This window comes from Lepisosteus platostomus, chromosome 14 (assembly GCF_059453375.1).
Source record: "Lepisosteus platostomus isolate fLepPlt1 chromosome 14, fLepPlt1.hap1, whole genome shotgun sequence".
NCBI lineage: Eukaryota > Metazoa > Chordata > Actinopteri > Semionotiformes > Lepisosteidae > Lepisosteus > Lepisosteus platostomus.
The window spans coordinates 28,983,330-29,010,679 of NC_142624.1; the positions used below are offsets into that span (position 1 = coordinate 28,983,330).

Below are 27,350 nucleotides of genomic sequence, written 5' to 3' on the forward strand. Positions count from 1 at the left end.
ACCAACAGCTAAAAACAAATCTAAGCAGGCTCCACAGCCAAAACGTTATGTTTTCTTTCTTCTCTTTTCAGCATGGATTAAACCTATTACTTGTTCTTTTGTATATTATTCATGTTTGTTAGTAATTTTCAGGGTGTATGTGTGGGGAGGAGATCAAGAAGATTTGTTGACATTTATTTAAACTAGATATTCAGCATATGACAAGAAGTGTTAATGGTTGAACTGGTCAGAAAGACAAATTTGGAGGATTAAAAGTTAATTTAGGTGTTCTATTAGATGCAATGAACAATTTTGCATTGTAATTAAGAAATATTAATGGCTTAATAAATCCTTCATGGAGGAAAAGCCTGGGACAATGAAAAATGCAAACTCTACACATGAAACAGTAATGTGAATAGTAATAAAGCAATGTTGCACTAAAAACAGTTTTTATAACTTAATGGAGACCCTTTTGAGGTTGCCAATTTTATGAAAGACACTGCTAGCATACTAAAGGCTTTTGTGGAAACGAGTAAGGTAAATGAAAAGCACTTTTTAGTTCATTTCAGGTAGAGAACAAATGCATGCAAAAATATTTCTCACCTTTAGCACCTTAGTAATATTTTTAAGATGATGGGTATTTAAGATTCAGTACATTTTATTATATCATACTTTTCATATCCAGTACCCAGGATACTATGGCTGTTTTATTGGCCGTATTTTCACCTATTCTGCTTTTTATGTTGAATCAAGAAATTATACTATTAGGTGCTTGAAAACTGTCAAGAGATTAGGGTTGTCACCTACTGTGAAAGTAATTTTCAAGAAAAATAAATACACAAACATTTAAATTTGTATATTGCTGCCATTCACGTGTGATTTTATTTCTAAAATATATTTTTTGCTCATTAAGAAAAAAAAAATCTTCTGTTGTCTTTCGGTATTATGCAGGATGGAACATTTATTTACATTAAGGCAAACATTTTTGATAGGGTGGGGATGTATTGCTGGAATTATGTATTTTTTATGTTGATTCTATCAATAAATTACAGCAGTTGATTCAGAACCAAACTCCTGGTGAGTGGCAGGACCACAGCTACAGCTGCACTTACCTTGGCATTATTGGGCTTGTGAATTGCACAGTGCAAGACTGCTGTGGTGGCACCACTTGCTTCCAACACAAATCAAGCAAATAAATATCATCTAACGCCAGATCATTTTGTTTTCTCACTGGGAGATTTATTTACCCATTGTTGTTATGGCAGTGAAGTTCTATTACAGTATGTGATAGGTAATACAGCTCACAATACTGAAAACATTTCAAAAACTGCAATTAACATACATATTAAAATATAGCCAATGGATCCCCAACTGTTTGTTTTATAATCTTTATTAGAAACTGAGATTGCAGCATGCACTTAAAACCAAATTTATCCCAACAAAGCTTTTTAAGATCTGAAAACTTCTTAGTAGCTGTGCAAAAATAACTATATAAAATATATTGCTTTTACAAATGATCAAGCGAGAGTAGCTGTAAATAAATTAACCTAGGTGGCAACGACAAGCAGAAACAGGATTCAGTTCAGCGCTACATGGCTATTTATACAGTGTACAAACATGAATGAGTAAAACCCCGATCCTTAAAGTTACTCCCAACCACACTTTGCAGAAAAAAATCAAAATCCGCACAAGTTGAACAATTCAATTACACTGACACAGACCTTCACTTAAAAGAAGGAAATATATATTACAAAATAAGGATTCTCAACATCCTTCTTGAAACACAGGAATGCCCATTCTTTCCCAGTCTTATAATCACTCAATGCCATTTCAGTCTTCCACTCAGCACCACTATCTCTTTATTATGTACTTAGTTAATAATAAGTCTTAGTTATGATAATACATTTTTAATTATATAAGCACCTGAAAGGCATATTTTACGAATAAAGTGCCATCGTTGTTTTGTCTGTGTATAAATGTCGTATTAATTTCTCAGTGCAGTGTCCAGCTTTGCCGAAATGTGGAAAGCATGCAGCTGTGTAACAGAAGCTTAATGGACTTATACACATTTATTAGTAAGAAAGAAAAAAAAAGTACCAATCTAAATACTGTCTGTGGTTATTTACAAGAAAAATACAAATAAAAATATTTAGCTTAATTGTAAAAGATTTAAATCTTAATATTAAGGAAAAGAAAACTTAGGGACTACAATTTTACAATTTTTTTTTTACAACCACTTTTTAAAAATGTGAACCAAGGGTTTAAGAAACTGGTTAAATAACTTACACGTTAGACTCTATAAACGAACGCTTTGGTTTCATAGAAGCAGCATGAATGGCAGGATTATCTCTTGCGATGTGAGACTGCTGTTTAGATTTATTATCCGGAAAAGAATGTGGGACTGACACAGCTGGCTTGGGTTCCTTGAAACAGGTGGAAGCTTGGCAGAACTTCTCCCCAAATTCCTTAGAGTGCATTCCATTCAAAAGGCTTCCCATAGCACCCTGAGATGGAGCTTTAATCTGATCGTGGTAAACACTCCCCGTTTTGGCATAAGCTATCTCACAGTTAACAGCCTGCAGTCCTCCAGTGGACATAGTGTTTGTGACTAATCCTTCTGCTGAGTGGCTGTGCCAGCTGCGAGTCTGCTGATGTCCCTGCTGCAGTTGTTGAAACCTGGCCGTCTTATCCATGATCCCCATGAAGGGAGTCGGCCGAGGCTTGTAGTCTGCGGTTGCACTCTGACTCTGCTTGCCCTTGTTATCCATGGTGGTTTTGATCCGCACATCGGGCCCTTGCAGCTTCCCGCTATCCGAGAGGCTGCTGCTGGAGGCCAGACTACTGGTTGAACTGGAGATCTTCATGCTGCTGGCCTGGGAGCCTGGGGCAGAGACAGTGCTGGTTGCCGACTCCTTTCTCATCTCCAAGCCAGTCCCTGTTGCTCCTTGGGTGGCCGATGACAGTACGTCCAAAGATGGCACAGAGTGCGCAGACAGCCTCTCGGCAGCTTTTGTGGAGTGGTACGCGGCAGCGTTTTCAGCACTGCAGACGTGGGCGTTTTGTGCCGACGTCAACCTCTCTCCATAGCTGGTTCCTGAATCGTCTGTGCTAGAAGATGCAGAACTGATCTCGATGCCTGGGCCTGGCTTCAGCACACTAGAAAGATGTCTGCTGGGCAGTGGGCTTGGAGGAGGATAATGTGATTGTGGCTTGGTTGCGTACTGGGTGTTTCCAGACCTCCCTCCAGTCTGCAAGGAGTTCATGTGCTGGTTAGTTTTGACAATCTGGGCCTGTTTGGTAGGCTGCATGACCAGTCCTTGCTGGGCCAGTAGGTGTTTGTGCGGCTGTCGGCTCGAAGGAGAGACGGGCCTGGGATTCTGCTGAGAGGCTCCTGCCCCGTCGTGAGGTGTCCTGCTCAAAGAGTATAAAGTCTGTGTGCTCTGCGGTCGGGGCTGGGAGCTAGACGCTGCATCGTCCAGTTGGGAAACCTCTTCCTCGTCAATGTCCTTGAGCCCCAGCGTGGACTGGCTCTCCAGGCTTGGTTCGGCGGGCCCATCCTGCTCCTCCTCGCGGTCGGAGTCATTGCTGGGAGGCAGCTGGCCTTGCGCGCCCTGTTGTTTCTGCTGGGCTCGCTGCAGCTGCTTGCACTCGTCCTCCACTCGAACCAGCAGTCGCCTGATCTCCCGGTTGTTGGGGCAGAGCTTCGCTGCCTCGTGTAGGTCTGCGAGGGCAGCGGCAAACTGCCTGCGGGAGGACACAGACAAAGAACAGGCCGGGTCAGTGGGCCCCGTCAGTAACCGCCGTGCAAAACAAATCCCGCTGAAGCTCCAGCTCGGTAATGAACCTTTAAACAGTCCTGCAAAGGACACATTATAGAAAATGATATGAAAGGCAACTGAGATTAATTTGTACTGTAACACATTACCTGCTGCTTCTTTTTGCCCTTGCTCTGGCATAATAGGCCTCATATGATTTCGGTTTCAGTTCCAGTGCCTTAGTTGCAAATTCCTCTGCCATGCCAAAGTCCTGCAGGAGAAACGGATCAGTGAAATCAGCGGGAACCGTGCTGGATGCAAGTTGCTCTGAGAGGCGTTTTTAGGTATATTAAACTTAAAAATGTAAGGGCAATGATACAATAGCAATCTTTTGCGCAAGGATATTGCTTTTTAGCTTGAATTGAAATACACAGAGCTGCTCATATCTGGAGACACCAGACTGCAGGTCTCTTGCTATCTGTATTATTGCGAAATTGTTGCAATGTTGAAGATACCAGCTTTTTCTATAATATCATATTATAATTCTATAATAGTATTAATAAGGGTTGTAAATTGAGTGATATACAAACATCCTCTGCTGGTAAGTAAAACAAACATGTAATCTGCAGGAGAGGGTTTTAGTTAAGAAGCTCTGTTGCTGTTCTCAATTTAATTTGCAGCAGCGAAGCCTGGCAGGTCTATAACATAGCCACTGTGTTGAATACACAGATAAAAACTCCAGAACGTGTTTTTAATCAATTCCAATCCAGATTAAAATGTGGAAAGGTTCTGATTTCAAAATATGCTATACAGTATGTACAATATAAAGTCGTATAATTTAAATTCATGTTTGGAATTTTTCCCCAAATGTAAAATGTCACCAAATACAAAAAGTCACAATAAAATTTAAATTTGAACTCTAAGTTATGAATCTCCAGTCTTATAAAGGAACAGGGCAACACTGGGATTTAAAGTAAAACTGCAGGAAAGTCATAATGTAGGTACTCAGCAAATATAAGAGGGCTGCAAATTAAATAGCACAAGTGGAACTTTTAATAAAGTAACAGGTCACCCCTAAGCAACACTGCATCACTTGGCTTAACTATCTGCATAAAGCAATAGTGTTGTTGGTGATGGACAACAGCAACAGTGTTGCCTAAAAAGACCAGGGGGTCGATGGCCAGTTGATCTAAGTCTGTCCAAAAGATTTTTTTGTGCAACAAATGTGAGTTTTGCACATAGCAGAGTGTGGGAGTTACTTCTATCTTCATGTTTTGACCAGTTCTTCCAACTAAGGTGTTTTCACTTTGTCTGCCATTCCATAGAGAAAACTTGGGCTATTGTGCTGTATTGTATTTCATGACGTAAAAGAGTATAAAAATGATGATGTGAAAAGTTCTAAGAGACATCTAAAGAACAGGTTTATCTGTAATTACATTTTAAATACAATTACTTCTCTATTGTTATTAATGGTCTGCTTTTGCTGCCAAAAATACAGGAAACACCAACATAAAGTGCCTTAATAGTGAGTTGGGCCACCATGAGCCACCAGAATAGCTTCAACGCGCCTTGGCTTAGATTCTATAAGTGTCTGGAACGCTTTCTCTTCCGTGAAAGGAACAAGTAAAGGTTTATTCCATGATGAAAAGAAAAACACAATGCGTTTTTCACACGGCTGTGGAGCCTTCTTCGGGTTACCAAAGAACGGCTTTGAATTTATTGGCATTTACCTTGCCCTCTAAAGCCCTCTAAAGGATTCAGTGGGCCTAAACCACTAAAGGAAAATGCACCCAACCATAACAGAGCTGCCAGAGCCCTTCACCCTGGGAAACAAGCCCTTGAGCCTATAGGCTTCTTTTGGAGTGCGCTACACATATACTTGTCCGCTTGTGGAGAACAGGGTGAAGGATGACTCATCTGAACATATGAATTTTTTCCACTGTTCGGTAGACCACTGCCTGTGTTCCACTGCAACCCGAATATAGTGTCCCTCTCTCGATGGGCTGTACTCAAGGATTATGCGTTTTCGGCCACAGTTCCCTCTAGCTGATGATGTCTTTCCCTCTGACTTCCATGCCAACATCACCTCGGCCACTGCTCCTCATAAAACATAAGCAAGTCAAGCACTGACTTGAATCACTGAAGCACCTGCCAAACATGCCCCCAAATTCACCCCTCTCTTAAACTCACTGAGATCCTTCTTCTAGCCAGGTTAGCAAAATAATGGGCAACTGGGCCTATTATATACATTATTATACATGGCTCTAAGCATGATGGGGTATTAATTGTTTAATTCACAGGAACCACACCTTTGTGGAAGCACCTGCTTTCAATACACTTTGTATCCCTCATTTATTGTAGTTTGTGCTTTATTTTGGCAGTTACAGTACCTGTATTTAGACTTAACCAACAGTTTTTCTACTATTTTAACTAGACAATGTATGCACTTCTCTACTTTGAATGTACGACACATGTATGGCACACCTTAAAAGTAACCTTTGTAGAGGTCTTTGAATTTATCAAATGTCGAAAGCCAGATTGAGTCTGTAAATTGTATCCCACTGTCATTTTCAGGCCCCTCTGCAGTCTTCTATAGTAAGCTACATCTCAAAGACTATAATTACACTCAGACTCTAGCTGTTGATTTAAAATTTGTCTTTCTGCTATTATCACAGACATGAATGTTTTCAACCAGTCTGACTTAAGCTGACAGAGCCAAAAGACTTAATCATAGGAAGAAAGCAAAAAAAGCTTTGGCTAACAATAGACGACATAAAAAATGCTGAACTGAAATGTGTTTTTTTCTGTCTTCGAGAACAGCAGGTATTTCTCGTTTTTAGAAGAGTCTGACATTAATTGTTTTTTATTTGTACGTCAATTGCTGCAAGGGTCACACTTGACTGTTAATGCACTGAACCCATTCATTTGTGCTAATGATGTTTCATAAGCAGCTTGACCAGATCCATCCAGAATTACCCCAAAGCAACAGTTCTAGCTGATTTCATTCTTTTTCCCCCTTTTGAACTCTGCTGTTTGATGTCATCTTTACAGGAGTGCAAAACAAGGTTAAAAAACATGACACTAAAGTATTTCAGCAGATGGCTTACGTTTGTTTTCCTGCGACATCTGGAAAGGTTCAAATACAGAGAAACTCTCAGTTCTTTAAAAGCCTTCAGGTCATCCCCAAATCCTTCTCTTGGAAACTTTCTTAGAGCGTACTGGTATCTCTGAGCCGCCTCCTTCATCTTCCCTTTCTGAAAATGCAAAACCATTGTAAGAGGTGGGAAAACATGCTGGAATTAAAACTCAAAGTGAAATACCGTCTCTTCCAGTCAGCTGGTGCATTTTTTTCTCAAATACAGTTTGGCCTATTTGTCCTTTCCTCTTCCCCAAAATTCAATTTTTTCTAACATCATAGATCAATAACTTCTCATTTGTGCAAAAAAAAACCCCACATCATGTCTAACAATTTGTCTTACTTTCACACAGTTTTGAACCAGTAAAAAGGTTATGATATTGATATAACCGTATTTCATAGATACAATCAATATGGCTTGAGAACCATGTTACAACATTTTCAACATCAAAAATTTACCTTTGTTACAAAATGTATGTTGGACTAATAAGTGAAAACACATTAATCAACAATTCATTTCTAAAACCTTCGTTATTACACTGTTTTTATTCAGCAGGTTTCATATTTGTTGACGTGATCTGCTCATTTTTAACACAAAAAAGTCACAGGCTTCTGAAATATACTGTCAAATATATGCAATTAAGTGACTCTAAATATGTTTTAAAACTTAAAGCGATATAAATGCAGATTCTAGGACTAGGGAGACCTGTCTATAAATAAGAAGCTTTCAGCTCTGCAAACTGTTTGTCTCCTAAATCTCCTAATTAACTAGTCACCCTGTGTTCAGAGAGGCTCTCACTGCAACATCTGCCAAATAACATCAGGCACCACATAATTCTGTACGGCCACAAGAGGGCAGTAATTGCAGAAATCAAGAGGCAGTCAAACAGCAGCACAGCTGCAAATCCCACCCAACACCAAGGAGGTCAAGGGGTCAGATAACGGCTCAAGCTTCATCTTATTAGTTGACGCCTGTGTGTCTACAGATCGAGCAGATCTCACACTGTGATGATCTGGGCTACAGAACGTTCTCACCGGTCTCTGGGCACCTTTAGTTTAAAAACACTTGAAAGACTCAGTTTCTAACAGAGACAGGTATGATTAATACCCCTACCTTGTAGAGCAGATTCCCTTCCTCCATCAGTTTCTGCAGAAGAATGATGAGAATGTCGGGCTTGGACGTTGCCATTGCCCATGCCGCATTCCCTGCAGGGCAATGGAATAGAGAAATAATTGCACAAATTGCCTCCGATTGAAAACCAATATTTGCAATAGAATTGGTACTGAGTAAAGTTACCTAAAGAGAGTACCTGATCGGTCATAAGGAGATGTTCTGTAGCCTTAAGAGGGTATAATTGAAGGCAGTTAAGAGAAAGAAAAGGATGAGACATTACAGAGACAGACAAGAAGTTGTAAAATGCACTAAATGTACATACACAAAAAGACAAATGTCCCTTTACTGAATTCAAAAGCATACTAATACTTTAGAATCTATTCATATTTATGTTACAGTCTTAAAATAGGTTTCTGACTTACACACTTAATTGTAGAAGGCTTATACCCTAAATAACATACTGTAACTTCACTTTCACATTAACCTGTTTTTTTTATCAATAAAGTTATAAGAAAGAAATGAACATAAATACTACATCTGAAAAAATAAAAAGAGGGTCTAGGCTTTGATTGGTTTTAAGGTGTCATTTTTTCGTGTCAAATACTCTTACCTTAAGAGGCTTCAGGGAAAGATCAATTTAAATGATTGGAAACTTTAAAGTTTTAAAAACTTGTAAACAAGATTTGAATTATATTTGTTGCAAAGTGTAAAACACTTGTTGATTATCAAGTGTTGATTAACAGATGACTATACTATTCACTGTAATCAAAACGTTTTGTTACTGTATTTACGAGTGGTTGTTTCCCTGCTGGACCCTGCTGTTATTTTGTCAGCTTTATGACTCAAGGACTAATAGTGAATATTGAGTGCTAACCAGGGTGAAAGCTTTGCAGGCACCATCAAAGGGGTTAGTGTCTATCTTCTAGTCAAAAACGATTCTGAGATATAGTGTGGAAAAGGGTTAAAAAAAGCAGAGATGCTCAAAAGTAATTCATTCAGAAATGTCACAGGATCTAGTGCTACATATTTTACTGGCTTCTTGGCACTACAGGCTTGCACCTTTAGTTCTACATATGATAAAATACTAAGCCTCCTAATTAAGATATTTCTTTTTTACCGGCTGATCCAGATCCATTATTTGAATGGCAGAACAAAAGAAGCAGCATCAGGGATCTGCGATTTCACTCCTCACTGTCGAAACAGATTTTTATTGTATCGTAGAAGCGCCAGAGCACACACTCACCCAGCTTCGCTCCTTTCTTCAGCAGAGTCACCACCACAGAAGTGTTCCGACATCCAATAGCTCTATCCAACGGCCTCATCCCACTGTAGTCGACATGCTCAATCACTGCACCTCTCTCAACCAAGTAATGAACCTGCACACCAGTAAAGACGTTCATGAATGCCTTTTTAGCGAAAGAGCCACAGATGGAACGGCAAAATAGCAACTGAAACGCAGTGTAAGCACACACATTTTTCACAGATACAATAACATTTTCCGTGTTAAATGCATAGTATTGATTTTCATACACCGTTATACAAGTTTCTGACTGGTCTTTTTACTGACTCTGTAGTTGTACGCATGTACCTGAACACATGGTCATAGAAACTACTGTAAGATATACAGCAAGAAAAAAATCAACTTTAATTTGGAAAACTTTAATTATATCTAAAAAGTTGTAAAAACATCTTAATTGAATGACGACAACAGAGAGACAGTGCTTGAAAGAGACATAAACGATAAGAATCCTCTGTACAATAGTTATGTCAAATTAGTTATGGCTTTACTCACAATCTCAGCATCCCCATAGAAAGCAGCTAAGTCCAAAGGGGTTCTTCCATTCTTATCCGTGTGATCTATGACTGCGCCTTTCTCCACTAAAAACTGCACCACAGCCTTGTGTCCTTTCAAACAAGCCCAGCTCAACGGCGTTAATCCCTCCTTGTCCATGGAGACTAAAGAAGCACCTGCAGAGAAATGAAGATAGCTTGAAAAATGCTCTTTATCTCCTTATTGACTTGTTCCTTGCTGAAATGGCATTTAGAAAATCGGTAATGGTTTCCGCGGGGTAATCTGGGCAAATGAATACAGATGCATTAAAAAATGCAGAGTGCTGGGATGGCAATGGACTCACCTTTCGAAAGCAGGAATTCCACAGTGCTCAAGTGTCCTTCACAGGAAGCCACCATTAGCAGAGTTCGTCCCTGCTTGTCACTGACGTTTACATCCGCACCATGCTGTAGCAAAAGGTCAGCAATCTGAAACAGAGAGAGTGTCAGAACACGGCTCACCATATTACCTGGCTCGTTTGTTTGAAATTTATCGCCTAATTGCCTAATAAAATCCACCCTATATTAATTTTACTCAAAGCAATAACAGGTGCCAATAACAACCCTGTGCCCAGGAAGATCAGTAAAACTGTCCTATTTCTCCACTGTGGATTCCTAGAGACACCACAAATGCGATTAGGATGTTTTGTTTGGTACCGTTAACAGTGAGACAGGATTAACGACAAGGGAGAGTCTGATTTATCACACATTATCTCCTTATCCACACCCCTTTCTTCTTCAGCTATAAAGGTTGAAGATGAATTTGGAGATCATAAGCATTGAGATCAGCAGTTTGTTCACCTATGTTGAAGTCTAAAGAGTCAAATACAACAAAAGCATAAAGACTGAGCGTAACTAAATCCACCGAGACAGGTTTACAATTAGACTTCATGCGAATGAAAATAAAAATTCAAACGCACTTCAAAGTCTTTTCATGTGTGTTCCTTGCTAGTCCTGTGGCAAGCTCAATTCCTTCAGCACTTATAAGGCTTGACACCTCAGTACCTGTCTGACTTACTATCATTCTACTCCCCACCTCACAACCCTTCGTTAGTCTAATTCTGGTCTCCTGTTTATCCCCCAAGCCCGTCTACAAACTATGGGTGACAGGGCCTTCTCCTGCTGCACCCTGAAGCTCTGGAATTCTATCCCTAAGGATATCAGAGAGTCACCTTCCCTGAGCGCTTTCAAATCAAGACACAAAACCTTCTTCTTTAGTAGAGCTTTTATTTGACTGGTTCTATGTCTGCCCGTTTGCTTTTCAGCCCACACTGTCTGTCTCTGCCTGCCTGATTAGTGAAAGATATTTGTTACCTGCCAGTGGCCCTGTCTCACTGCACAGAACAGAGGAGACACTGCCCTGCGGTTCCCCTGATGTACCACCGCGCCCTTCTCCAGGAGGAACCTGCTCACCTCCATCTTCCCCCGGCCGGCCGCTGCTGTCAGAGCTGCGGGAGAGAGATCACTGGTCAAAGGGCAAGAGTTCACTACGGCCCCCCTTCTAATAGAGCACTTGAGAAGTTGACCTTTGTCACGCAATCCAGAGAAACCTCAGGTGGCGTGTCCAGGACAATGGAAAGCTAAACACTACCCGTCACGTTATATAGAGAATCATTACGTATTAATCAGATTATGCAAGAGGTCACCTTCTTCGAACACACTGTGTTTGGTCTCTGCTAAAAAGAGCACCTTGTTGAACAAGGGTCTTGTAATTGAAATAAACATCAGTTCAAATTCCAATGAGCTTCCTCTCCTAAATTCCAGCACAAAACTGATCGGAAAGTTCAGCAGAGGAGAGAACCCCCGCCCAAGTCCACAACTGACCAATAAAAAAACCTGCGCAATGGATTCTTAGCAATATGAATGAACTGCACATTAGTCAAGAAGCAGATTTTGTGCTTGTTTGCCGATCTGCACTTGTAGGAAAGGAGCCTGATAGACTTGTGTGGTAAAAATATTATCAGGCAAGTCAAACCATGGGCAGGAATTCCGGTCATTCAACCAAGGCTGGCCTGAGATCTTCCTGATACTCCAGGCCAGGGGCCTGCCCCCTTTGTCTCGAACCCCTAAAACAGAACCCTACCGCACGGCCTGAACAGGCATCTGACGCCAGGTGGAAAATATGAGAATAGCCCATTAAGGGGAAGGAAAGCTAAAAATGTTTGTGGGACTTCTGACTCCTGTCCAACAAACCGAAAAGGAAATAACTGCTAAGAAAGGGATGTGATAATGGACTTTGTGGCTGAATGAAACCAGAGCAGCACATAACTTTCAGCTCTATGGGAAAACAACGGTGAGACCGAAGAGAGCTATTTTAGGTGATCCTATGTCATGTTGAACCCTGATATGAACTGACTGATCGCCAAAAGAGGGGTCGGAGTTCATTTTCTTTCCCGATGCATAATCGTTGTTGAGTCCATTATACAAAATGTATGTGGCAAAAGAGAGAACGAATGTTATTTGTTTGGAATGAAGAGCCGCAGTAAAATAAAGAGAGTAACATGTTACAAAAGTGCAAAAGTTTTCTTAAAAAATACTCAATGTTACCTTCAATTGCTATAATCACTCAGCACTGATAACACTTTTCTATTTTTACATCTGAGCTTTTCATCCAAAAGACAGCATACTGCGAGAAAAGATCATGAAGCTAAAATGCGGGGTATCACATAAGACATTTAAATGACCTCATCTCGAAGTCAAACATTCCTATCACAGTGCTCATATTCCATTTGTAAAGAACAAACCCACAAGAAAACATGAGCTCAGTTCTTCTCAAAGGCAGGAGATATTCCGGGATGGGTATTACGTCTTTAATCTTTAATAATGCTTTCAAAGCCTTTCACTTTTCTTCTGAAATTTCAAGACCGCTATCTTGTTTTTCTAAACCCTTGCACATCTCATTCTCATCCAAAGCCCTCTCCTCATCTCTGGCCTCATCCTACCTTTTCTGACCCTGTGGATCAAGCAAATCAACTGGTTTTGTCCTTCTGCTGTCTAGTCGTGTATAAATCACTCACAAAACAATGTAAATAAACCCCACTGAGAAAAACGGAAGGCATAGACATAACACTGACTCACAGTATTTTTACATGACAAAAAAAACGACAGCAAAAAAAGAAATTGAAGTTTAACTGTGCCTTTAGGTTTATAAAGATCTTACTTTAATTTTCAGAATCACTTGCAAAGTATGCTGACAAAGACTAAATATAAGGAGTCATAATAATACTAAATATAAGGAATTTAGTTTCAAATGTATACTTTTTTACTTTTAAATCCCCAAAAAAGGGTATTTTTAAAAGCTTGACTGAAAGCAAACTTAGAGAGTGGTATTTATGTCAACAAAAATGACTGTAATCTGTGTTAAATACATAGCAGAATACAAAACTACCCTTCTTATCACAAGTACAAGAGTGTTACAGAGGGCAAACAGAATGGAACGCAGTGTGGAAATCAATGTGTGAATAAAGGATAAAAAATCCAGATGTCAGGCTGGTACAGCGCAGGCTATTTATCAAGTTGAAGGCTGCTTCTTGCAGCTAGTGACAAAAGGCCTGCTTCTTCATTAATATAGGTCTAGGTCACTACATGTTTAAAACTGAACTCCAGACAGCCTCAATGCAGGATGACTACAGCTTCCTAAATGTCTACTCACTACCTAAAACAGACTTCTATGTATTGATCTGAAGGTGGCTTCATTGATATGTGACATCAAACTATTGTCAAACTTAATATCAAACAAAATATCGATTAGAAAATCTCTATAAAAGTTGACCAAACTGTACAGTATCCTAGTACGTTTAACCACTGTCCACATTTTAATAATGGTTACTACAATTAAAAGAATTTCCAGGCTTTATGGCTTAAATGTAACTTTACATGATTTGCATGCTGTGCTTGTTTATCGGGAATACATCCCATGGGCAAAGTACATTTTTTATTTCAGTTTTTCTTTATAGCACCACTTTCCAATATAACTCTGAACCAATCTAGTCCTTTTTTCTAGGCTCTTAAAACAATTGGAACAAACATTTTCTAACATCTATTCACCTTTAAATAGCTGCATGTTTAAAAGAGGTCAAATAATTTCTAGGGACTTTATGTGGTTTTGCGTCACATGGGTCACAGCTCCTAACTTTCAGATTCCTATTCAAATTAATCAGAAATCTGCAGTCTCAAAAAATCGTTGCAAGAATGGAAATACCTTACAGTTTCATCCACATAAACCGTCAGCAAAGAATGCATATTAGATTAAGATGTGTTTGCTAAAGCCACATTCCTCAGAATAAATTAAAGCAACAGTGCCAACATAAAGTAATTCAATTTTCTTTAAATATGAATATACTGCATAGCACCACTTAAAATTCAGAAGTTAATCTTCTCATCCACAATGAAACAAATCACGCTTATGAGACAGGTTATCAACAAAACAAATGGCATTCAGGGATAGGCAAATAAAGTTAATATGCAGGCATCTTTCTTACAGCTTTTTGTACTTCTCTTTGTTTTTTTCCGTTAATACCTTATGACTGCATGACATCAAAAATCATTGATCATTTAAAGTTCCATGATAACATTTTCATTAAAAAGCTCTCGCATTTGTGAATCTCAAAAAGTGACCTAAAGGTAAATTATGAGATGATACGTATTATTCAACATTTGCTCTGCGCTGCTGCTTGCTGAGGGTTGATGTGCAGCACCCAATATCCGTGCTGAAATAGTCTCTTTTTATACAACAAGAAATTATCCTTTCTGACTCGTTTCTTCATACGAAATTAAATTATGTCCTTGACTGTGGGAGGGTATCACACATGGCTTCAAAGAACCAACAGCTTTAGGAGCTGCTCTGAGACAGGTGAAGCAACAGGTGAAGAATGAATGGTTGAGCACTTACTTAGAGATGGCTGAATTATGGAGAATGTTTTGTTCCTGTTTTATTCCCTTGAATGGAAAACGTCTTTATTTCCTTGTATCTGTGCCAGCAGTAAGCAATTACATTTCAATGTGCATTCACTACTCAGACTATTATGTGATGGGTTACTTTTCCTAACCCATTAAGATACTGCCAGCTCTCAATAAATTTCTGATATTATGTTTTATAATGTGAACATGGGCAAACAAGGCTGTAACAGCTACTGTACCTATTACTATTACTAATAGGAAAACCTATTAGTAATTAACTTATTGCCAGTACCTGAGTTTGGAGATGCACACTTATTTTTGTCGGGAATCTGATCTATTTATCACATGATGCAACAGTTCTACACAATAAAGTATTTATTTAGTACATTAGTATTTATTTAGTTTAGTTTTTTATTAAGTTTAGTATTTCCCATTTAAACATTATTTCTGGTTATTATTAACAATTTACAATATCTACTAGGTAGATGCCCATTTTGGGGTACTAAAACACAAGGTGAAATGCATATCTACTGTATAAATCTGTTAGTCATTTAATAGTTAATACAGCATAAGACTGTAAAGTCAATATCTGGACTCTCAGCAGTGTTCAGACTCCCTAAAGACTCCTTCAGGTAGTGTATTTGGCTGAGACAGTGGTTGGAACCTGGAATATGCTACACATGTACAATCTGCATACAATATGGACAGATAAAAGTACTTTAAGAGGAAAGAGTACTCTGTATTTGGCCAGAAAACAAGGAGTAAAATAATTGGCATTATTAAACTGATATAGCAACAGTTATTGCATCTGCAATGTTTAATAGTTCACAAAATAAAGCTGGTGGCTGAGGAAGATGATAATTATTTCCTGTTAATCCAGGTATCAGAAGGCAAGGAGACACATAAGATAAGATAAGATCACTTTATTGGCCATATAAAATTTCTTGTATTATGTTTTTTCGCATACCCCAACTTGCTCTCCATGAGACACACAGACAGGGAGAGAAGCTTTGGGGTCAGAACGCAGGGTCAGCCATTTATACGGCACCCCTGGAGCAGTTGGGGTGAAGAACCTTGCTCCTTAGCCACAGAGCCACCACACCACCCCATGAGCCATTAGTTCAAGAAGAGTGAATGTGTGACAAGAAACTTAAGTCTCTGACGAAAAACAGTATAAGACTTATTCTATACACTAAGGTCTATAAGGGTCTAAGAGTCCATTCTTAAGGAGAGAATAGGACTGCTGCCACTTCTGCGTTGGCCTCAATCCATATTTAACATAGGATCTTAAGCAGAGATCAAATAGAGTCAGTGATATTATGAAAGCACTTTTCTAAAGGAAATTTTACAAAAACCTACAGCTTTGCTTTCTGGGCTACAATAGCCCCATAAGCCTTCTGTGCACTTCCCAGAAATACATCTACGCTGTAACAAGTCAGGCCTGGTTGAAGACAGCTTCTCCTAATGGACTGACCTACATCCCAGAGAGTCATTTATAACTGGGATGGTACGTAATATACAATGCCTTCATTGTTCACCTCTAAATGAAGAGTTTGTTCTTTGTTCACCTCCAATATTCCTTTCTTTAGAAGGCTCATTTATACATTTTCTTAAAGAATGTCAACTAGTTAATTAGTTTTCTGTTAGTTATATGTGCAGATGTGCTGTCAATGTGATCACAACCCTTCTTAAGAAAGCAGGTAGAAAATGGTTCAAATGATCCTGTGATAAAGGATCCTGTGTTAAGGAGGCTATATTGTTGTAATTGTATCTGTTGTCATTTTAATTACTTTATACAAATACAGTATATGCTTTTTTGGTTCTTTTGTTGCCTTGTCACAATATTTACATTAAATCCTGGTACTCCTGAGACCAATATTTTTATTACAACTCCAAAGTGGAAGGTGGCAACAGTTTTTAAAAGAAAAAAGAACTATGTATATATTTTTCTAGAGTTTAAAGACTGATAAAGTTTCTCTCACAGCAGCAGTAATCATTTTTAGAACTGGCAAAAAAAGTCTGCAATAACCAAACTGTTTTTAAATGTCAGATGAAACCACACGTAAAGATTTTTCAACTGAAGTATGTTTATTAACAATCCAAAAACATCTCTCATCGTTTTCATGGCAAGGAGCTGCAAAATATCTTACGGCAAGTTTTTTTTTAGGATAGAGGAAAATCTTTGTACCAGGAAAGTGTATGTTAAACTCCTCTCTAAAGAGCTTTCTTTATCCTTCAGATTCCATCTTTGGCTGATTCTGAATATGCACCCAAAAATCACAGAGGTGCTTCCCAGAGAAAAAGCAATATAAAAAGCAGAACTGGTTGTATGTACACTCTGTACTCCAAGATAAAGAATTAAATTATACAACAGTCAATGTTACAGCACAAAAACCTTTATCACAATACGATATGATACATCCCGATGACTTATTTACTATACCGCATATAAGAGTTCCTCAATCATTCATGAAAGAAATACCCTTTGTTTTAAAATGGAAGAATCATAACTGATTAAACAGAGCCATCTGATTATATAGCAATTGCAATATATTCAAGCATCATCAAAGTGCTGCACTTTTTCATGAACCAAATATTCATTTAATATTGGTTTAGAGAGCATTTCATATACTTTCCTTACCAATTGACACCCAAGTAATCCAGAAACACTATCTCCATAAAACGTTTTTTTCTCAGTATGGGAAAAATAGTGGTAGGTTTTCAGTTCGCTGCTCAAATCGCTTTGAAACACTTGTGAACATTGACAATTTCCTTTCAAAATATTCCTTTAAAAAAAACTGGTCTTGCGCCTTTATATTTGGAGCTGGTATATTTTCTGCTTTTTGCTTTCAGCTCAGTTTTGTGCTCCATTCTTAAGCCACTTTGACCTGCCATTAACAGCAACTGCCTCCCACTGAGGATCCCTGCCAGCTTGGCAGCTCATCTCCCTCTCCCTCCAGCTCCTATTCTCAATACATGCAGCCTGGCCTCTCCATCAATTTCTGAAAAACTCAAGCGAAAACTATTATCTCCGTGTTTTGAGTGCAATTTTCTCCAAACTGCACTACTTTCAATACGATTAAAAACCAGGCTGCTTTCACTGCTTATAATGCAAGCACACTAGCTTTCTGCTTCGTAACCCCCAAGCAGTGTGTATAGCCAAACTGGCTCCTATACAGAGTTTATAAAAAAACGAGTATAAACCTTTTACTATTATATGGGTACTTGTGTTGACAAAAAGCTCTAATCTGATTTTAAACTGAAAATCTTGCTCAAACAAGGTAACCAGTGGTCATTACTGAGACACCAGCAGCACTGCTCAGACCAGTCCAACTACCAGTCACATTTAGCCGAGAACTGGTAAAACACTTACTTATTGATGAAGAGCCCTATGCAAATCTATGCAACAATAAAAAAAAACAGCATGGCTAAAGGTCAGATCAGGATATGGGAGAGGGAGCTGTAAAAACTGATTTTGAGAAGTGATTGAAGGCAGCTGATAAGTGTGAATGTACAGGAATCACATTTAGCTAAAACAAACAAGAGCTGGGCACCATATTGAAAAAGGACAGGATGTAGGAGTAGTCACAGATTATTCACTTAAGCCAGTGCAAGGAATTGTTAAGATAACACTCAATTCCTTCCCCAGAACTACTTATTGAGTTCTGCTTCTGAACATGCAGCATTTTTATAACAATGGAAGTGCAGTCAAACAAAGGGGACCGCACTGTAAGGCAGGCTGTAAATGAAAACATGCATCTACAAAATAGCAAATAGGAAACAAGCATGAAGGTTTTTTTTGCCTGAACCTGAAATATACTGAAAAATAAATGTCTCCTTTGTTGACAATCTTACATTAGAGGAGTGGAGGAGCTTGTAAAATGAAATTCTATATAGAAGCTTTCAATATGGTTTCTTTGATTTCAAAACCAAACGTGAATATCAGCTGTACTAAGGACGGCAAATGTTTCCTCAATCAACAGCAAAAAGAAAGAAATGTGTTTCTGCTTTTTCTTTCACTTAATATAAAAAACATATCACAAGTAGCTGTTTTTTTTTAAGTTCAGTTTCAGGCCATGTCTATAGTATTGAAAACCCATTATTTAAATGTATTATTAAGAAGGGTAAATCTGTGCTTGAGAATATAGTTACACAATGTGGCCAACATTGAGTACTATAATTTGCCAGTGGGACATGCAGAAGGACTGTTCTGTATTACTCACAGAATTCAGAGACATCTCACCTGCCAGTGAACACTCTATGAGCCAATTAAATAGAGCTAAATCGCCACCTGTGATTAAACAGTTCACTCTCCAGGTGGAGAGCTTGACGATGAAAAATAAAAATTACATTCTTCATGGTGTTTATGTGACAAAGCAGTCCCCAGGATCAGTTAATGAATACAGTAAAACATAAAGCTGCATAGAAGTGTTTTCTGAATATATAACTAAGGCAACATTTCCTCCCGGAATTTAATTGTTTCTATTCAAATTGACTTTCATTTGTATACATTTATGCAGCTGAGCATTTTACTGAAGAAATGCGTTACTCTAGCAAGCAACAGCACCCAGGAATTCCTTGAATTCTGAACTTAAGCCCCAACCTCTATTCCAGACAGCTGTCACTGATGCTTTCATGGAAGTAAAGGCATTTTAAATTATCCTGATAAATAAAACAACCAGTCCCTACACAGAAATAATTACAAAATTCATGTAAAAGCATGTTATATTTAAAGAGCTGAGTAATGCACGTGTTGTAAGTAAAAAACACATCATAACTGGAATATCTTGATTGGAAGTCAGTATTTAAAAGAGACGTACACCTACATGGCAAACACTGAATTTAAACAGCTTATGAGAAGAATAAAAAGTAAATAGTAAAAACAACTCAGAATTTGGATTTCGCACCCCAAAAACTTCTGTATAACCAAAGCCTACGAAGACGCTACCTGTTTCTCCCCAAAGCGTGTCATGTCCGTCAAGTTGCACTGCATATTCATTATCCAAAGAAAGCAAACTTCTAACAACCTGTCAGAAAAAAAGATTGCACAACATGAGGTTAGAGAATAACCACATTTCTAGCTATATGAAGATTGAAAAAAATAACATGTATAATACATGTGAGACATACATGCTGCTTCGAATTGACTTCTGCAATTCTGTCAATCACATTCCAACATTCAATGATATATTCATCACTTAAGACTACCAAAGTTCTGATTCCTATACTGAGCAAATGCACCATATGACTCCCTTCTGAATTAGATTAATCTGGTCTTACTAATATGCCAATGTTTAGCCTTTACAAGCTTTTTACATCCATTCTCTCTTACACAGAAAAGAGGAAAAAAACCCAACAACCTTACAGCAAACCCTGACCTGTACAAATGTAGTCAACAAGGCTGACAAACACCTTGTACCAGACAACCGCACACTGCTGGGACTGTGTACTGAAATTGCTGAATATCTTATAATTTGCTATTTAAACACAGACATGAAATAAAGGGCACATTATACATGTTAAAGGTGAAAGATGGTCTGTAGTTTCACCATAAACTTCTGGACGAATCACTGATTTCTGATCAGTCAAAGTCAAAGATCTGACAATTCTTTTAGCACTTGCCTACATCAAATGAGGTCTTCACCCCATCTCCAACAGCCTAGAAAAAGTCAAATAATTGGGATACACAAACACCCAAGTACCAAAGCCTAATTTTTAAATTATGAAATCAGGTAAATACGGCATTTACCCAGAACCCTTGGAGAAACTAGATTCTACAGGCTTTTTTCTTGAGGTGCATTCACCTGATTCACCTAAAAAACATACACGATCTGGTCCCCGAAAAGCAGCCACTCACATGTAATTCTCAGGACACCGTTTAAAAATAACCTTAAAAACTCAGGATATACTGTATGTACAAATGAGTCTGAATCAAAAACATTAGCTCTACCAATCAACGCTGAAGAGCCTGGTTTGGGGAGACAGCTCCTTGTGAATATAGTATAGACAATATCATATAAAACCATTTCCTTTGCTTTGCTCAAATGATTGACGCCACATTTTCACTCACACTTTACCTTTACCGTGCTTTTACCGCAGCATAGCTCAATACACTTCTGAAACGGCTAGCTCAATAACTTTAAGTATTTAACTCTTCAAACTGCTACACAAATTCTGAAACTCCACAGAAGAGCAGAGCCTTGGCATGTAGCACTACGACAAGCTTAAAACTGAACAGTACAGCAAATGCATTGGTAACAAGCGTCATTTAGCACCTGGGTGTGTCCCATACTGGAGGCTGCAATCAAAGCTTGCTGAAGAGCTTTGTTTTTCACATGTGTGTCCTGCTGCTGGCTCTCAGGCGTCCACTCCAGCTTCAGCAGAGACTCGATGATGTCTGGGTATCCTCTCAAGGCAGCATGGACTAAGGCACACTGACCGCTTTTGTCTACGTGATCGATCTGGGTGGGAAAGCAATCAATTATTAGACACTGCAAAATAAACATACAGGGATCTGAAGAAGAAATATACAGTGTAACGGTCATGTACAACTGGAAAAAAAAACACACAGCAGAACACCTTTTAGAAAAGAATATAAGAAAGGTAACAGAACAAAAAATCTAGCTTGTTCAGTTGCTAGGGGCACATCCCACTGTTTCTTGACGGAAGAGAGGGCAGTGGCTTGTTTATGACAAAGATCATAATCAAAGATAAAAACACCTGCAGAAACTATAGAGTGAGTTGAGAGGTCATTTAGTATAGTAAAAATAAATAAAAGGTGGCTTGCTTTAGCTTATTCCTACAAGCAGGTACTATAACATGCCCCAGGCATATTCCTCTACGGGTTTCAAAGCAGCCCTGTTGGATCTGGAAATCACAGATCAGGTTTTATGATGTGCTTTTCCAAATTCCTATCTGACAGCACTCTATACTCTAAAGGTAAATAGGTACAACAGAGTGTCAGAAGCCGTATCAATTAAAGATACAACCTGTATAAATAACAAGAATTCAATCATATCATTTTGTGGTTAAGCATACAGTAGGCCACATGAATAAGTAATCCTGTTAAAGTTTCAGGCATAAAAGTCCTCCTTGAATTGTATTTACAATACTACAGCCTCAGTGCACTCATCCAATCTGCACAGAATCCTATCTTTTTCAAGTTTTTCTTAAAGTGTAATTTTAATATCTCCTTGAGATATGACATTACAGATAATCTCAAGGGAGCTGTGCAGATCACTGTGTTCGTGGTCTTTTTGTTTTCTACTTTCTCTTCTAAAGAATTTATATTCACTCAGTTTCTAAAAATAATTAGATGCAGTGCTAAATAGTACTAGATCTACTGCACTGCTAAGAAACTGAACAAAGTCTTCATCACAAAAGATTAATGACTCAGTACCTGGGTATAGTTTCAAAAACTGTAAATCCACTGAAACTTAGGCAGATTCAATGACAAAAGGCAACATTCTCACAGGCCCAAAACCTCTCAGACCCCCCAATGCTCACTTCAAAATTCCCACGCCTTTTCCCCTATATTACCCATCATTTCTCTCTCCCACTTCATCACATCTTCCAGAATATTACTGCGCTCAATAACCATAAACATACATGGTTTCTGCTAATTTTAATCAGGGTCCTTTTTATAAACGTAAACACTATAGTACTGTATTTTGTGTCACTTGCTTTTATTACTTATAATATTCATGTTGATTTGTATGGTGTATTGGGCATACCCATGGTATAAATATGGTGTAGGAGAGCCTTTTCCCAGTGTATATATTTTTCTTTATCCGCCAACAAATCAGGAATGTATCCCTGAACGTACCCCCATGAATAATATCACTAGCAGCTATATCATGCCACAACTCACAACTGGCAGCCCACTGAAGCTCAGCAGGTGTGAGCCTGGCCAGCACCTCCTGGATGGGAGACCACCTGTGAAAGCTAAGGCAGCTACTGGAAGAGGTGTTAGTGGGGCCAGCAGGGGGGGCTCACCATGCCATCTGTGTGGGTCCTAATGCCCCAGTAGAGTAATGGGGACACTATACTGTAAAAAGGATGAGACGTAAAACTGAGGTCTTAACTCTCCATGGTCATTAAAAAAATTCTCAAAAAAAGTAGGGGTGCTACCCTGGCATCCTGGCCAAATTTCCCATTGGCCTTTACCAATCATGGCCATGAATAATCCCCATCTATAAATTGGCTTCATCACTCTCCTCCCCACTGATGGCTGACATGTGGGTTGCAAATTGACTGTATAAGTGTAAGGATTATTATAAAGAGGACTGGGCAGATATCCCCCACACCCAAGCCCAACCTTTGATGAAAGGTGTAACTGCCTAAACCCTAGAAACTGCTTTCAAACAGGACTTTGTGAAGGAAAAAAAAATTGCACCATAGAATAATCCGACAACACTGACTTTAGCTCCCTTCTTGCAGAGCAGGACCACAAGACTGAGGTGCCCTGAGGCTGCAGCAAAGCACACAGGGGTCATGCCATTGTCCGAGACGCCGTCCACAGCAGCTCCAAACTCCAGCAACAGGCTGGCCATCTCTAGATGCCCCAGGTGAGACTGAACACACAGAACAGGAGCATTGTTCAGCACCTCCGTCCGGTAGTTCACATTGGCTCCCCCCAGCATTAATAAACGACTGACCTTGAGGGAAGAGAGAGAAAATAACTGTAATCAAAAAAATTAATTACATGGATTCAAATCTAGTATGTTTTATGATATTAAATGCACAGAACAGAACCATATTATACCGTAAGCACCACATAGTACTTCCAAAAAATTGATTTTACTTTGATCTAGAAAGCTTCTGGGGTGGTATTTCTGTCAAATATCTCAAATCAACCCCCCAGAAAGAGTTAAATTAAATATTCCTATTGACAGATGTGGCTCAGGCATATTTATCAGTAATTCAGTGGTGGGTTCCTGGCCTTGCTGAGTTGCTGCTGTTGATGAAAATTATCCTTAGGAAGGAGAAGCTTATTCCTGCCCTTCAGCACCAGTCATCCTCTTTGCAGGTCAGTGATTATGGAACGCTGACCTTTATACACAGACTTGTAGCTCCCTCCAGATTTGGGCTTCACCACTACCATCCGTCTGGAATGATCTAATCTCCTCACACTGACAGACAGCACTATTCAATTCCCTGTACCATCAACAACAACAAAAATCCAGCTCTTCCAGAACAAGCTGTCACTTTCTTTACAGGTGAAGGGCTTCCACTTAAAAATAGAAACAAATTAGCGTGCTGCTTTTTCAGTGAATAGACTTTACTTTCAAGTTCATGTCGCTAAAAAATGTATTTTAGTACATCCTCTGAACATCCCAATTGCAATTTACTAATTCATTAAATGCTAGATTGAACAGCTTTATGATGGTCTATACTACATCCTGATAAGGAAACTAATGATAGAAAGCTGTTTAATAAGAAGGGACTCTGATGCAAACGGTTTTAACAGGGCAATGGAACTTATTATTTACAAATATGTCGCTAGTGCAAATGAACCACCATATTTCCCAGAGGCATTGAAGACATTGAGCTAATTTGCTTGCTACAGTCTCTTACTTCAGCTAACATTGGTTAACTCATTACAGACTGCAACACACATCAATGGTGGAAAGCTATTTAATGCTTGTAAAAAAAACAAACAAAGGCAAAACATTCATATCTTTTGGAAAGAGCAAGATTTTAAAACACATCTGACACTGCCAAGACCCTTTCATCTTAAAACAAAAATACAAGAAACCCAACACTATTCCTATGCATGCCTCAGGACTAAAATTATTTGATTTTTTTTTTAAACTTTCATTTATAATGCAGTATTCAGACGTGCTTTGCCTGAACCAGCACACATGAACATAAAAAAATCATTTAGCTGCCTCTGTGATTAACGTGACCTTTTGTTTATTAAATTACTAATAATCTAGCAAACCACCATAATTACTTATAATGGCATGAATTACTACAAAATGTAGCTGAAATGGCAATGGATCAAATTAATGATAAAACTCAACAAGCATCAAGATGAAGCTGGAGAAATCTTCCTCGTATTTTCAATGACATCATTTATCACTAATGGGCTCAAGCTTATGATATAATAAATGAACATTTTATGCAAATAGTTCAATGTAGTAAAAAGCAAAGTGAAAACAGACTATGTAAGAAAACTGTCAGAATGGTTTATGAACATCATATGTGAATTATCTAAGTAAGCACTTTGTTTACTGATAATCACTGCTTTACATAAAATCATCAACACTATCAACAAGTGTATGATTTTAAAAAGGAAAACAAATAAAACATATTAAAGCCCCCAACTGTGATGTTCTATACAATAATTCAACACTGAAATAAAGCAGCAACACCATCAATGGTAACAAGAAATGTAATAAAGTGTTTCAATATTTGTTCATATCATATGAAGAATACAATTTTTATTATTTATAATGACATGTGTAACAAACAAAATTGTTAACAAGAGCTCCATAATGCATTAATATTAATGTCTCTAAATTTAGGCTTCGAGATACTGGCTACAGTTGAGAAACTCCGCTTTAAAAGAAAACAGAAAAGGTCAGAAACGAAAGTTTGGCAAGCTTGTCCTGTTTTTTAGAAATCAAACCAAAAAGAATGGAAAAAAAATCTATAAATAATACAAATTAATGGAAATACGTTCTCACTTCAGGGTGACCGTTTACGACAGCCTTGATAAAACGCAATTCAGGCAACTTAAATCAGACATTCTTAATGGGGTCTGACAGTACAGCTGCAAACAGTCCAACTCCACCTTCAAGTGGCTCTACATTAAGTTCAAATAGTAAAAGTGTTATTAGTCATGTAAGATTTAAGACGGAGAATTCCCAAAGAGACACCAGCTAAATAGGGCTCTGCAGTAAGATAAGACAGGCAGAAATGGCTGTGGGATACAGACTTGTAAGTTTTTAACATCTTTCTTTTTGTTAAAAAAGAACAATATTATTGGTTGAGGGCAGGCACCAAAGGAAGTAGAGTGCTTACTTTCACATTCGGGGTGTACAAGTTCCTTAAAGAAGCCAGGGCAGCTGACAGGCCGTCCGTACTGTAACTGATCCATAACGCCTGGAGGACACTTGAGGAGATGCCCGTTCTCTTGCTCTGACCCTGGACAGAAAAGACAGGATGGAATGCGTGGAATGCATAACAACAATCGGAAACGGGCTGGCAACAGGCATCTGCACCTTACCTTGAAAATGTGAGCTTTTAAGATGTGATGCCCAAGTTCCATTGTCTGCTGGCGGTTTAATTTGCCTTCCTGGCGGGAAAGCATGAAAGCCATGAGGGCGTGACCACTCCTGCGAAAAGCAACAGTGAAACAGACTCAGAACTGTCAAACCAGCAGACCAACGTCCATCCGCCCGTTTCCTAAATTCTTCTTCCAATTCAGGGCAATGGGCTGGAGCCCATTCTGGGAAGCAACAGGTACAAAGCAGGTTACACCCCAGATGGGACGCCAATCCATTGCAAGGCCACACAGCAACGTTTTCTAAGTAAATTATGCTAAAGCATAAGGCTGTTTGGATTTCTGAATGACTCGTTTCAGCACAGCTTGGGTGAAATGATCTTGATTCATGCCCTTTGATGCAATCATTTCTCTTACAGCTATATCTCGGGCTAAATCAAAGGCATTTTTTTTTACACAGCAGCATACACTTTTTAACGTTTTTAAAGAAAAAGGTTAGTTCAAACTAGGGCATTAACAAAAAACAGCATTTCATTGGAAAGTATAATTGAAAGTATGTATTGAGTTCATATACAGTACAAAGCTTTTATGTGTAAAACCAATGCTTTTCTTTGCACAACAAATTACCGTTTTGTGTATGGACATTTTTTGTAACTGTCTTAAACAATGGGAGATGTTTCGATCTAAGGTGTTAATAATTAAATAGAATGACAAGTATTTTAGTATCTACCATTTCCATTTGGCATTTGTATTTGTACTCAACAATTTGTGAGCTACTGATCATTAATCAACTTTGAATGCATGAAACAAACTAGTACTACAGATGATAAATACTAACACCATCAATATTATATCTTTAAATGCTGAAGCTGCATACTGTACATCCAATTCATCATTAGTTTCAATATCGAGATGCTATTCAGCCAAATATATACATTTTCCAAACAAATTCCTAATTTTAAAACCAAACAAACTTTATGTTGAACTTTGGTGAATCAATTAATGCAACATGATAAAAGCAGTTTTTGTCTTGTTTTTCAGCAAAATAACTAAGAATAAATAACCCTGTAAAACTGAAACAGATAAATCCAAAACCAAGAAGCACAAGCTATCAAGGCCTTGACACTTTTAGCCAAATTCAGTGCACTAATGTACTCAATTCGACACCTTAGCAAATCTGTTGCTCCATCACTTTTTTAATAAAACCAGTAAGCTTTTGTCTCCACCATACAGCTTTTAATTTGATAATTTAGACATCGATCATGAAGATATTAATTTTTTAGCTATAAACTTTGCTGACTATTGGATCCATCAAGATCAGTGCATTACCACATCCATTACTCAGCATGTCTCACTCATCATCTGATTAAAACGGTGTTTAATGCTGTCTAGACTGTCTTCTTATTC

General features: G+C 38.5%; 1 protein-coding gene across 5 annotated transcripts in view; it reads right to left on the reverse strand.

Annotated features, from left to right (window-relative positions):
- Positions 1-1,196: 1,196 nt before the first annotated feature.
- tanc1a (tetratricopeptide repeat, ankyrin repeat and coiled-coil containing 1a) overlaps positions 1,197-27,350 on the reverse strand; it is a 143,064-nt gene continuing 116,910 nt past the window's right edge. For 4 of the 5 annotated variants that reach the window (XM_088605508.1, XM_088605511.1, XM_088605510.1 and 1 more), the window contains exons 15-28: positions 25,947-26,055; positions 25,742-25,864; positions 23,134-23,370; positions 20,989-21,174; positions 19,662-19,740; positions 11,129-11,262; positions 10,120-10,243; positions 9,777-9,952; positions 9,228-9,360; positions 8,181-8,210; positions 7,985-8,076; positions 6,842-6,988; positions 3,905-4,005; positions 1,197-3,723 (exon numbers count right to left, since the gene is read on the reverse strand). In XM_088605508.1, coding sequence (XP_088461634.1) covers positions 2,262-3,723; positions 3,905-4,005; positions 6,842-6,988; positions 7,985-8,076; positions 8,181-8,210; positions 9,228-9,360; positions 9,777-9,952; positions 10,120-10,243; positions 11,129-11,262; positions 19,662-19,740; positions 20,989-21,174; positions 23,134-23,370; positions 25,742-25,864; positions 25,947-26,055 — 3,133 coding nt within the window. In that variant the 3' untranslated portion in view covers positions 1,197-2,261. The remainder of the gene's footprint in view (positions 3,724-3,904; positions 4,006-6,841; positions 6,989-7,984; positions 8,077-8,180; positions 8,211-9,227; positions 9,361-9,776; positions 9,953-10,119; positions 10,244-11,128; positions 11,263-19,661; positions 19,741-20,988; positions 21,175-23,133; positions 23,371-25,741; positions 25,865-25,946; positions 26,056-27,350) is intronic. The other variant, XM_088605509.1, reaches the window with a different exon arrangement.